Source organism: Cupressus sempervirens, chromosome 3, assembly GCF_028749045.1.
Source record: "Cupressus sempervirens isolate cs-2001-9-10 chromosome 3, ASM2874904v1, whole genome shotgun sequence".
NCBI classification, from domain to species: Eukaryota; Viridiplantae; Streptophyta; class Pinopsida; order Cupressales; family Cupressaceae; genus Cupressus; species Cupressus sempervirens.
In genome coordinates this window covers 898082352-898096705 of record NC_143120.1, presented here as the reverse complement: position 1 = coordinate 898096705, position 14354 = coordinate 898082352, and the positions used below count along the sequence as shown (strand labels likewise).

The following is a 14354-nucleotide window of genomic DNA, read 5'->3' as shown; positions in this document are numbered from 1 at the left end:
TTCATAAAAACGCCGTTTTTCTTGGAAATTCGTTTCATATATATTTAAAAAAAATAAAAATAAAAAAAAAAAAAAAAAATGAAATGACTTTGGGAAGGGGGGTTTTACTCCACCCCGTCCCCACTTTTTGCCTGCGGCACTGTTGCCGCTGACCGCAATAGCCTGGCCTGCGGTCGGCAACTTTAATTTAAAACCACGTGGGCTATAAACGCAGGGTTTTTTTTTTAACATTCTATTTTATCATTTTTAAATTATTAACATTTGTTAATAGTTTTTTTTATATGTATAAATTTTTAATTATTAATTTTATTAATAATAATTATTAATAAGATTAATATTTGTAATACTTTTTATATATAAATAAAATATTACTTAATAATATTTTGTTTATAAGATATATATTGTGAACAATTAATTAAAGATATTAATTAATTATTTTAAATTAGGTGATCATTTAATTTAAGTCTAGATTAATGAAAATCAACGGGAATCTTATCATCATCAGCTTAGAGTCAATATAATAATGTTTACCTTAGTAAATTTGGGAAATTGATCATGGGGTAAATATTTATTTTATACTAAGCTATTATTTAAATTTACTATAAGGAAAACGATGAAAATATTCCATCACTTGTTAGTAAAATTTGAAATGGAAACTCCATCTCCACATTCAACTTAAAATTGAAAGAAATGTGCTTGTATCTTGTTTTCCTTATGCTATGTATGTTTGGGATTCTTTTGGGTTGACTAGATTGTTGATCAAGTTATAGGACGTCTACCAGAGGCTTGGGGGTTTTGTTAGTGTGGTATCATGTTGACTCGATCTTGGTCATTATTGCTCAACCATTTATGTGATGGTATGTTTATGATGAGTATATTTGTTTTGTTGATTATTATGTTTTCAGTGTCTTGGTGAAATAGTGGAATGTATGCTATGAGACACCTGAATAACCATTATGAGTCATTGATCAATATTGTTGGATTACTTCCAGTTGCTTGTTGAGAACCGATGGATATTTTGATTTATCTTGTTGCTTTCCAATTGCTCGTAGAGAACTGATGTGATAACTATGATTATCTTTATGATGCTTTCCAGTCACTTGTATAGGATTGAGGTGATTTTGCTATGATTATGTGATTTGTGATTTCATGAGCTTAGGGTAGGTTATCTTTATGCAGTTTCGGGAAGTGGCTTGCAATGGGGGCCGGGGACGCTAAGTGGTCCTGGGGGTAACCCATTGTAAGTTGTTTAATAAGTGATAACTTTACACTTAATACTAACTTAAATGAACCTAAAAAGAGATATTTGTATGTTCTCGCCCATGCCATGAGTGCTATTACAAACTAGGATTGGAGTAGAGAGAACGCTTGGTTATGACCTTGCATTCCGTAGTATGCCTTGTCAGTGCGAGAGGATACTGTTGTCACTTAGGCCGCAGGGATCACTAGGGACCCGAGAGTCCTAAGGGACTGCTCGGGTAACTCCGAACGTGATTTGTGCGATGACACTTTCCCGCTTACATAATAGATACCTACGTGTCTTTGTGGTGCCTCTGGGTTGAGATGTCAATCTATTTTAGGAACCTTTGAGTTAGCATACTTATAGGATTTCCTGGACTTGGAGAGTATTTATGTTATATGTTTTGTTATCCTATTTGGGACTTGAGACTATCTCCTTAGCGCGGTGGGAGTGGACCATTTAGGTTCCACGTGGTCGGGTGGTAGTGCTTTTTACTCTTACCATTGAGATCCGTCCGAGACACCGTGGCTGGAGTATTCTTGTTGGCATATACCTTCATTCTGTTCATGGATCATTGTGATAGATGGTTATATTATATGTTGGATGTTGTATCATTTTATGATGGATGTATATCTCTTGATGTATGGATTTATTATGTATGATGGATGGTTTCATTTATTTTATTGCACGTGTATCATGGATCCGAAGAGGATGATGTATATTTATCTTGCTTATGTATATTCTTTTAAGCCTTTCATACCCTGTGACATGTACAGTGGATGAATGAGCATTCCGAATTAATTTGCCAAGAGGCATTCGGAACAATTGTATATTTTATGGACATTGGACTTTTCATTATTCTTTCTTATGGATGTATTAAATGATGGACTTAGTTTTAGATTAGATTTTAAATGTGATTCAATGTCATGGGATCTTTAAGGAATGCAACCTGTTATGTATGTTATTGCTTCCGCTACTTTGTGTTTGATGTGTATGTTATACTTTCTTTTTTAAAAAAAAAATGCTATCAAACTTAGTCAAACTTTAGGTTATTTCTTTTGGATCCCTTGGCGGGGCGTTACAGGAGTATCGATTTGATATTGCAATATTAAGATACATTACGGAATTTCATGGACACATCCCCACTTGCTGTAATTTCGAAAGCAGTTTTAAGAAGGAAAAACAAATAACAATCTAATTTGATAGGTAGACCACATAACCTGGTTTGAATTAAAGGAATGCGAGCTTTGGCTTGATGCTAAACAACTGGTTCCTTAATGTGAGCAATTTGAATGCAATTCTCAGAGCCAATATGAATTACGACTTTCAGCAAAGTTTGATCATGGAAATAACATAGAAAAGTAGCATAGGTAAATCATGTGAAAGTAAAAAAAATGATAATAGTAATAATTCTGGCTTCTCTCGGCTTCCATAAATAAAGAGGCATTCGATATATCTAAGGCTTCCAAGAAGCCGTAACTCTTAAAGAGTTAAAACATTTGTCTTCTTGAATCACCAATAGCATATGCCAAGTGTACATTTCATCCTTTTAAAAGAAAATAAATTAATATGGAAAAGAACTTGAAGGTTATAAATCAAAATGATAAGTTATAAGCATATTTATTTACTTACATGTAAATATATTTTATTAAGATGGCATTATATTAAATGTTTATCCAAGGTCGTATCTTTTAAATATGTATATCTAAATACATGTTTCATTTGGAAGATTATTTTATCTTCTTGTACATGCATTTAAATGTACGTATCAAATAGATAAAATCTTGTATAAAAATAATACCATGGTGTCACTTTTATTTTTATATCTATGTGCACGTACATAAATATGTTTTTTAATGAAGTGATGGAACTGTCAACCATAATCCAATAAAGGTATGTACTTTAATTAAGTTAATATCATTAATGTTTTTAATGTTTATCTAATAGCTCAGGCGTGTCCAATGATTCTACCTCTCATGCGTGTCCAATGATTGTACCTTGCTATACAAGTCGCTAGGTCCTTACCAAGATAGTTAGAGGTCATACCTTTCAATCAGATAGATGGACTAAGGTAGTACTCCATTCCGTATATCCCGTTATGCAATGCTTCTCCCCTTTGTCTACTCCTGCAATCACCTGTGCAACAATTTTCCACAATAGTACCAAGTTCCATGATAAATCCACAATAGCATTTAACATTGATATTTAACAAGGAATTTAGTTAATAACCATAATTCCGAAACCAATCAACTGCTAACTACTACCATCATCATATGACAAATAATGGATAACAACCATCCTCATTAAAAGTTAAACAATTTCATAGGATACAATGGTTATATTTAACTACCCTTTTCACATGAATAGAAAAGAAAACACATTCAACTCAACGGCCATAATAATTTAAATTAGGTCAAAATTTGGGATATAACAAATGTGATCAAGTGACCAAGTATGCGGACATGTGAAACAAAGCTTCTCTTTCCTCATTTGTTTCTTGCACATTTTCAGAGATCTTGAAACCTGTATGCCCTTCGATATCAACACACTATGCATCATGCGATCCTTGAACCTCTCAATCTTATGCTCAATCAATTCCTCCATGAGCTCATAAGCTGTATGTGAGATTTTATATTCCCCTCTCCAAGTTGCCAACAAATCTGATTGTAATTGTTTACATACATCATCATCCTCATCTGATATGAAGGACACAATAGTTTTTATGCAAGCTCTCACAATATCTGGATGATATTTCCTAAAATCACTTAAGAAACATTTATACAACAGAAGAATCATTCCTTCACAACCGAGATCCAACATGATGGTAGAAAATCTGGTTTTTGCCATAAGTTCCAAGGTTTTAGCCCTTTTACCAAAGCTAGGGCTTTTAACATGATGAAATCCATATAAACTGATAACAATTAATTGTAGAACTTTCTTCAAGATGCTATCACTATAAGGTGTAATAGGAGCTATTATTCTGATAATTTCACCGAGACAAGAAGTAACCGTTGATCTCACACCTTCACACAGATGCTCCAATAATGTGTGTTGGATTAAAGAAACCATTGTGGGATGCAAAGTCCAATTCAAGAGCCTCCAATTAGTTTGGTCCATTTCGGATAAACATAAATCCAATTCTTATAACTTAGAAAGAAGACCACTCATAGATTTCAAAAACTCTAATTGCAAACCCATTATATAGAGCCCATTACTACTTGCGTTGTCCTTCTGCTTGTGATCTGTAACCTCTTAAACCATTAATGTTCATAAGCATCTAATATGAACTTAGCTTCTAGTCTAGAAACCATAACCCTCCATCTGGTTATCTTAGGTTCAGCATTATGTTCTCTATCTTTCTGCAATTCCTTCAACAATAAGGCAACATGACACTTGAACTTAGTCTGTGCTAACTTAATTTTCTGTGGATCATTAACATCTTCAAGCTCAAAGTAATCCTCTAGTTTATTAATCCAATATATCAATTCTTTTGGATGTAAAGAACCAGTAAAGCATGCAACATCAATTCTATGACTCTTACACATTTGTGCCTTAGCTCTTAACAATCTCTCCTCCTCAGCAGGTATCTCAACTTCAACTGTCTCATGGTCTTCAATTGCTTCCTCAAATTCTTCTTCAGTCTTAGGGTTTCTCCTAGCCCTAGCTAAAGCATTTCAGATCTCCGTCCTTATCTCATTTTTGAAATCCTCCATCATCTGCTGTAGTTTTCTAGGGTTCACTCTTCTAGGTGACATGTTTACCAAGATGCCAATCTGCAATTCCTCAGGTTCGACGATCTGATCACAAGTGTCGACTGTCCTAATCCAATTCGACAATCTATCAACACAAACAATTTGCCTCAAGCAATTAGGTATGATTGGTATCCAAAACACTTATCAAATTCACCAACCAATCAATCCTATTTGTGCAACACCACAATTGTAGGTCAGATCTGATCTTTTGCCAGTCCACAACTATGTTCACGAGTGTGATCTCCGATCTTCCAATTGGGAATCCTTCTTTTACCACCTTGCACTAGCCTCCGGTTGAAGTATATCAGAAACTCATTTTTTTGCACTCGACAACAACAAGAGATGCAAGTTAAACACGATATTCCAAGTGCTTGCAGCTATCGACAAGCACCGGAACTAGTTTTGATACCACTTTACGCAGCCAAGATTAGAGAATGCCCCAAGGAGATGTGTAACCTTTTTAACAAAAGTTAGCGACAATAGAAATGCACAAAAAAACTTAGAAACAAAGCACGCAATATGGAAGAATTACTGGATTATCATCAAGTTGGCCTGCAAATGCAGATCTTACAACCCCAATTACTAGCAAGTTTGCAACTGATTATTCCTCAAAACTATGAACCTTCAACAAACCTAACCTTCCAATTGCTTTTACTCTACCTTCAACGATCTATCACTTTTGCCACACCTCATGCTGCCACCTTGCGCCATTTAGTCTAAAACTATTACCCTACTTATATACAAGATAGCGAGTTGCAAATTGGCTTATCTGATCATTAATTTCCAAGACAAACTAATCATATTACAAACAGATAGGTAAGGACCTAAATCATAAGAATAATCTTCAGATGAATGCATCATGCCATGTGAACATATAGAAACATATTACAACATAGAACAATGTGCCAACACGCATCCCATGTCGTGAATCTCCATTGCAAGCCTCATCTTGCCAATCTGGCAGATAGAATAGGAAAGCCAGAACAGGACTGGACCAATCTTAAGATAATGTCATCTGGAAGTGTTGAAACAGCACGCAAAGCTAGACAAAGGAAGTCGACGAGGCCTAGACCACGCTATAAGGATCACATAAGAAATGAGTCTGCTGGATCGATCACAAGCTAAAACAACATGAAAACTGCCCAATGAATAGTAAACAGATAAACAAAAAGGAAGTCTTTTTGGGCGATGCAGATTGCCAACAACCCAAGGATGCTCCTGTGTTAGTTTTACTAATATACTTTCACAGACAGTGACAGCTATAAGTTATGTAATGTTGGATGATTTCAGACTTTTTGATTGCAAGGCAACCAAAATAACAACCTTGCTTTCTAGAATGAAGAATCGACCTTTCTGGACTTCCATTTATCTTTCAGTTTTATATCATCTGTTCTATGTTTTTGCTTTTAAACTTCAACGTTTGAAATTATTGTGTTTCACCAATTCTTGACCTATGACCTCTTGGACTTCAGAATTCATGGACGTTTTGTGGTAGATGAGAAGCAGTGATTGATGAGTATAATGGGCCAAAAATAAGGAAATCAATAAAAGCAAGATGATATGCCTACATTTCTTGACTAGTAATCTCATGGAGTGGTTGGCTATAGGCCAAAGCTGGAAAGGTTCTATGAGTATTGTGTTGTAAATAAACTTTTATAGTTTGTTTCAATTTCTGTATTTATTTTCCTTCTTTTGGATATGTTTATCAGCTCACTTGTAATAACACATTAAGTTCATAGCATAACCATATACATTACACTATATGTTTTGCAGTGTAGCACAAAATCATGTTCAATCTGGTGAAGGCCAATCTCAAGGAGAAGAGTCAGGGCAGGAAGTTCAAGGCAATGCTCCATCTGATACAGATTTAACTGTTGACACAGAAAATATTGCTCCAAGTCTGCAGTGCATTGCTGCTCATAGTAGATCAAATAAAAAGCGAAGAGGAAGACATTATGACAGAGAGACAAGAGCTGCAGAACTTGAGGTTGTTTAATTCTAAAACTTCTTTCAAGAAACTCTATTTTTTACATTACAGGATTTGTTTAAAAAAAAATAAATGTACTCAATCTTTGGTTAAGCATGTGTTGTCCTAATTAATTTTCCTTTTTATCTCATATTTCTGTTTGGATGTATAATCTAACATAATTCAGTCAGTCTTTCTACAATAGATATTACAGTGGTGTTTCTCTTCACCCTAACATTTCTGGATCATTGATTTGTTAATCAGAGTGATGAGATACAGAAGGCAGAGTCACTTGCAAAAATAAAATGTCAACAAGAGGAAGACAAAGCAACTTCCAAACTCCATTCACTGATGTATGCATTCCGTTGTGACTAAAGTTGTTTTAGGTTCAGGATTCTGTTAACAGTTTCAAGGTTTTCTTTTATGGTCTTCTAGTGCCCCATCGCATGCACAATGTAATTCGGTCATTGACTGATTATCCTGCATTTCATTGCAGATCAAAACGTCAAGAAAGCACATCTACAAAGTATGATAATATGGAAAGGTTGAAATCCTTAAAATTCATCACTTCTAAGTTGAAGGTTTGTGCATTTTGACTTCATTTTGTTTTTATACAGATTTTTCTAGTGGAAAGTCAACCCATCACTTGGTTTTTAATTTTTCAAGCTTCACTAATTATTTTGTTGTATCATTTTTATGCTCATTTTGGATTGATAAGGATTGCTTCTGTGCATTAGCATTTTTAATTGACCAATTGCTTATTTTTTCAAATTTATAAAGGATTCATATGAGAAATGCTAAAGAAAAGAGTGAAAGATGATATGGACACCAATGTTAAATGGTGACATAAAAAGGTTATATATAGCTACAAAATTCCTCTAATAAGCATTGTATATATAGTTACAAACTTCCTCTAATAAGCATTATGCTTAGTGGGAATACACTCCCATTCTTAAAAAGCTTTGATCTTACACTGTCATTAAATTTTAAAACATGTGTTAGTCTAAGTCCTTTTGGGAGAGAAATCCTTTGAAATTGATTGTATATGAATCTTTGATGAATTGGAACTTAAGTTTGTTTAGTAATAGAATCAAGTATCTTTATTCTAGAAGGATGATGCAGTCGTTGATAAATCAATTATTGGCAATGTCAATTTTCATAATCCGATGCAAGTGTAGTTCAATTTTAGTTTTATTTTTTCAGTCTCTTGAATTGATGTTTTGAGCTTTTCATTATCTAGCTCAGCAGAATATTATTATTTTATTTCTCTTTATATTGATTTTCATTTTTAGTGGAAGTTTAACATTCACCTAGATTTACAGTATATGGCGAGACAAATAGATTGGAAGGATTTTTGATTTTGACATTTTTTAAAGGTTTACTTTAGACTTAAATCATCTACATCATTTAAAAGCTTTTGGTTGTGATTGTGTATATATGTATTGCCCCATATCTTTTCCCAATACAATGTTTGCAAAAAAATTAGAAGCCTGTTTTTTCATTTTTCACCCTTCTATTAATTTCTGAACCTACGCTTTAAAAAGAAGATTAAAAAAATTGAATTTAACTTGTTCAATTTTTTATTCTGAACATGCTTGATTAGAACTTTTTAGGAAAGGTTTTTAATGTTTATCCCAAATTGGATGTTCCAAACTTAAAAAAGTTACCCAAAACTATTCTTTAGTTTATGGATTTTTCTGGTACGTTTGGGGAATATTTCTTTCTTATATTATTCATCCTAAATCATAAGAATAATCCAGTACCAGACCTAAATCATCTGGTATGTAAGGACATCCTGCAAACCCTTAGATTCTCAAATAGGTGAACCTAGGGGATTGGGTATACCAAGACCCAAATTTGCTTATCAACTTCTTGGCATTCTGTGAGTACTGTTGATGAGTGACTCTCTGCAATTTTCTTGCAGTGTACATGAAGGGTGCATCATTAACTCTTTTGAAGTGGAAATTATTCTCTGAATGCACTTGTGGGTAGCAATCAAATACTTTTATTTGACCTTTCTTATTTTTCACTTTGTTTATGTAATCCAATTCTGGATTCTTGTAACATCTTGCCAGCATGTAGATGAGGTAGGAACTCATGCTACAAGCCTTTGTGTGTTCCAACACTCTTAGCCGCTCATCTAAATTTCACTGACAATTCTAGCCCAGTTGATCATCTCAACTTTAGTTATTTTTTTCTTGATAAAATAAAACATGCTCGGTTCAAATGGGAAGGCCTGAGTTGTGCCCATGAGTTGTGCCCATTACTCATTAAGTAAAAGACAAGATTTCCATACATTTCCTTCAAATCTGTCCAAAGAAGTTTCTTGGGAATTTTGCTGTGATGAGCTCTTGGTTTTTGCAACCATTGCTTCTTGTTGATCTTTGCAAAGAGATCAGACTGTGCTTGATAAAATTTTAAAGCTCCTTCTTTATTTTTTTATACTGTAGAATTGTATTTTGGATACCAGAAGCTTCTTTGATGGCTAATTCTCCATGATAGGCCAAGAATTTTCCATTAGGTACTGTAATTTGTCTTTCCAGGATCTTGTAATGTCTGGCACATTCTACAGTTAATTCAGTGCTCTGTATTGCTGTTAGAAATCCAGCTGATTGAACAATTCTGTTCCTTATCATTCTTTGAGCTGCATGTGAAGGAAGATATCCGTCAAGACCATACATTCTATTCTTAAAATCTACGAGGTCCACATAGCCGAGGTTGGTATCTCCAACCTTTTTCCATTTTGATGATATGCCGGAATCAAACTGTGCTCCTCTGTTCTGGAATGTCATCTGCACTTTCTTTGAAATTCTCCCTTGAGTTGTCATCTACCTCCTGCAAAAGTAATATAAACTAGGGGAAAGGTAGTTGTTTTAAATTGCAAAGTATGGAGTTTTAAGTTCAATTCTGTTTCACTTTGCATTTCTTCATCCAAAATTCTCCTTCAATTTGATGATATTTTGAATTTTCCATCAGGAATCAGGTCTGTAACATGGAAAAAAAACAATGACGAATTTCTCTATAAATTCTGTGAGAACTTGCAGACTAAAATCGGAAAATCCCGAATATAGATTAAGAAATTTCATCAAGTCAGCAAATAATCTTCATAAACCTGTTAGTTGGATTGGAAGACATTAAGAAAACGAGGAGATTTGGCTTGAAAATTGCTTATATACTTGAGAGAATGTGGAAATTCTAACAGAACACTTCAGAAAACATGAAATTGTCTTATGCAATTCATCTTTTGACAGTTCAGAAGTCATCATCTAACTTCACGTTGATCTGAAATCAGAAGAATTGCTAAATGTTGAACTCCACAACCTGCATTTCTAACATTGAGAATGAATGCAAAGCCAAGACTTGTATTTATAGAAGTTGTGAATAGCCAAAAAGAAATCAACGTGCTTTGTTTTATTGCCTTCTTTCTGTTTTTTTGAGTTTCTTTTGTTTTTGTTTGGATCAAATTTCTCCTCTTGGATGAAAAGCTTGTTTTTTATTTCTCCTTTTCTTTTTTGCTAGAATTGATTTGCTTTCTTTCAGACTTAATTTTTTTTTAAAGTTGAATTCTTCTCATCAAATCCAATCAGAATTTGAGAACGAACAGGAATCGCTCAAAGCTGAGACAGAGAGACAGCTGAAATCGTGGGTGACTATTTGCGGCAATTTTGGTCCTTCTCTTATAGGGGTTGAGGAATTGGTACAATCAAAACTTGTTGAGGAATGTACAAGGAGAACATGGGAAATCAACTTGAAAGTTCATGTACTGTCCATTATCATCGATCCTTTAGATGCTGCTTATGCTTTCCTCAGCTATCAGCTTGGTCTTCCAGATATTTCTCTCGATAGGGCTTGGGTTGGGTATGATCCCACACTATTCTTGCAGTTCCTCAACTCTGCTGACTGTTTGTGTGTGCTCAAAGCACATAGGAAACCCTTCCCTTTGCCAACTAAGATTTTTCTAGTCGAGGATCTCACTAAATCTCAGGTTACAGAGCTTAAACATGCTGGAACTGTTGTGGCTGATGCATGTTGCGACAACTAGTGGGCTATGATCAGAAACCTTAGGGCTGTGATAGAGACAATTTTCTTCCCATTGGAGAGACCAGACCCGTGACTACGACCGCTAAGTGACACTCCAAGGGTTGGGATTTAGGGGGTGTCTCGAAGCCCTAGGATTTATAGGTTTGATGCTGGAACTACAATGGTTCAATCTGTTCCTCACTTGGCCTTCTTATGGACACATTGGATTCCTCAGATTTGCTATTCCTCACCCATGAGAGCTTAATTCAACCTCTTCCTACCTTCGCTAGTTTTCACTTGATGTCATCTTTCTAGAATGAGACTATTAGTTCTCTTGAGGTTTGAGGTTTAGGTGGGGTTGTTTGTCTTGGTAGTGACAGACTTCGAGGTTCAGTTTCTATTGTCCTATTGGATGTCTCCGCTAGATTCGTGTTGGTCTGGTTATGTTGCATTGTCACTTGTGTTAGAGACATCTTTTTTAGGGTTTTCTTCTTCCCTCCGACGTCCTTCCTCTATGCTATCCACAATAGCCTTGACAGGGACCCCTTATGTGAATTGTACGATAGCATCACCTAGATTTCTATGATTGGAGAAGTCATCCTCGAGGACTTTAATACTACAACTTAGATTGTATAGATATCCTCGAGGACTTTAGGACTTTAATACTACAACTTTTTAACTGATATTTACATGTTATATTGTTAATATGATATGTAAATATAATTAATGTCCCACTTAAGCAATATTTTAATAAATTTAAATTGACATGTGCTAATTAAATCACTTAAAGTCATCAAAAGTGGACATTTTATGTGTCATTACATGTAAAATCCATCAAAAGTGGACTTTTTACATGTCATTGCATATAATTTTCAACTTAAAAGTATTAATCTATCAAAAGTGGACCTTTTTCATGTCTGTGCATATTTAAGCCATCAAAAGTGGACATTTTATGTCTTTACTTGTAAAATCCATCAAAAGTGGACATTTTACATGTCACTGCATATAAAGTTCAATTTGTTATCAAAAGTGGACCTTTTTGATGTCATTACATCAAAAGGTTATCATGTAAGTGGACCTTTTTGGTGTAATTGCATCAAAAGTGAAGTTTTAATGTCTTTGCATCTAAAATGTGAGATGTAACTTAAAATATGTAATAGCACCCAAAAGGTCCGATTTTGATGATTTACACATTTTAAAACATGCAATTGACCCAAAAAGGTCCGATTTTAACCAAAAACATGTTTTAATATGTGCAGTGACCTCCAAAAAGTCCGATTTTAAAGAACATGTTCTTGCCCTCCAAGAATTCGATTTTGATCATAACTTGAGATTTTCTCAATGGATTTGCATGAGATTTCTTCCATTAGGGTTGTTTTTGCTTGGCAATGGATTTTCTAACATCAAAAATGGATTTATCAAGCTAAAATAAGTTTTTCCAAACTCCCTCCAAGGGCACATTTTTGGAAAGATCTTAAAAAAAAATCCATTTTTAATCCATGTTTTTGCTCCAATCCAAATCGATTTGACATTTTAAGTGTTTGTCATTGCATTGTGATACACATTTTCAACTTTAGAAGCCAAAACGTGTTTGTTTCACTTTTTATGAATAATGATTTTGCTTAAAATGCCTAGAAAATTGGGGTTTAAGTCCACTTTTATGCATTTTGGAGCCACGTTTTTGCATTTTGATCCATGTATTTGCATTTGGGGAAGTTGTTTTTTGCATTCACAAGTAAAAAATGACTCAAAAATATGCATTTTTTGGCCACGTTTTTGCAAAAACGGCTCAGATTTTTGCATAAAAAAGTCATTTTTTGTTCAAAAAACTCAAAAATATGCCTTTCCAGCCCATACCTTTGATTAAGAGGGATTGTTTTTGAGTTTTAAATGCATGATATTGTTTTTGGAGACCATTTATTTGGCACTTTCATGTCAAATTCGACCCTTAATTGCTCATTAATTTTTGTTGAATGCAAGTACGAAAAAAGTCAAGAAGAAGTTTGAAAAACCAGATTTGAGGAAGAATTGGTCTTCAAGTCTATAAAACTTGCTATTTTGGCTCTTTAACCTCTAAGTAAGTGGACATTTTCGAACTTGCTCATCTATTCGTGCTTATCTTGCTATTTCCATGCACATTATTGCTTGATGATTGCCACTTGTTGAAATCAATGCCATGGAAAGTGCATTTTTTCTTAAAAAAAAAGAAATTGTTCATTTTCTTATTTTTCGTTTTTCCCCAATTTCCAAATTCGAATTTGAGTGTTGAAGTGCATTGCATATTGACATTTTTGAGTCACTTTCCAAAGGTACGTTTTTCTTTTAAGTTTTAATGTTTTGTGCTTGCCGGTTTTCTCCACTTTGGAGAAATTGCAAGTTCTTTCCCAAGAACTTTTTGTTTCACTTCATGCGAAAGCATCATCACGTTCCATCTCCATCTTTCTATGTCACAAAACATCACATCTCATCTGACAAATGCGATTGCATGTTTTTCATCTCATTCACCATCTGTACATGCATGTAATCCCATTTTTTGCTTCCATTTTCATTCTTGCTTCTCCATATGTATTCACGCCTCCATGATAAATACATGTTTTTCCGCTTCCCATGTCCTTACATGCTTTGCATCTCTTCTATTTGCACTTACATGTAAAACGCATCTTCCATTTGCCTTTGCATTCCATCTCATTCTTCCATCCCTTGTTACATGTTGCACTTACATGTAATCATTTTATAGTGCAATGACATCTTGAAATCCCAAGTCACATTTTGGAAATCAACAATCTCCATTTGCACGCATTCCCATGCGCCAAGCACATTATGTCAAAAAAGAAAAAAGAAAGAAAGAGGTTAAGATGCTGATGGGAAGTTGTTTCGAGTTTAGATTTGGATATCGTCAAGAAGGTTTTCAAAGTGTCAAAGACTCTAGTTTGTGATGATCTACAAAGGAGAGTTCACGACAACTTGAGCGAGAAAAGTTGCATTACATCAAGTTTTCAAATGACAACGGACAATTCATCAAAGTCAGAGGTTATCAAAAGACGCAACATCATGGTTATCAAAATGAATGCAACAGTACAAAGTACAGGAACTTCCTATCCTATGATCATCCGAGATTGCATCGCCAAGTACACGGCCTTTCAGAACAATCCGTAGGATTGTTTCAATTCTCTTTTGTCTGTCTTCTTTTTCTTCTTCTTTTATGTTTTGAAGAGGATGTATTACATGAAGATGTGTAATTACATGTAATGCGAGTTGCATATAACCCTATATTTTCTCTTTTAGTTAGACTAGTTCAAAGTTGGTTGAGTTGCTCCCACTTTTTCCTCCACCTTTTTCTCAACTCCTGTGCCTATATAAAGGAGTGCCCCCTCAT

The 14354-nt window shown here is 34.5% G+C and overlaps 1 protein-coding gene across 1 annotated transcript in view; it reads left to right on the top strand.

Annotated features, from left to right (window-relative positions):
- The window catches only part of SRD2 (snRNA activating complex family protein), a 123976-nt gene that overhangs the window by 83023 nt on the left and 26599 nt on the right, over nucleotides 1-14354 (top strand). Inside the window, exons 5-7 of the mRNA XM_089822418.1 lie at nucleotides 6766-6979; nucleotides 7223-7311; nucleotides 7455-7539. Of these exons, the coding sequence (XP_089678544.1) occupies nucleotides 6766-6979; nucleotides 7223-7311; nucleotides 7455-7539 (388 nt within the window). The remainder of the gene's footprint in view (nucleotides 1-6765; nucleotides 6980-7222; nucleotides 7312-7454; nucleotides 7540-14354) is intronic.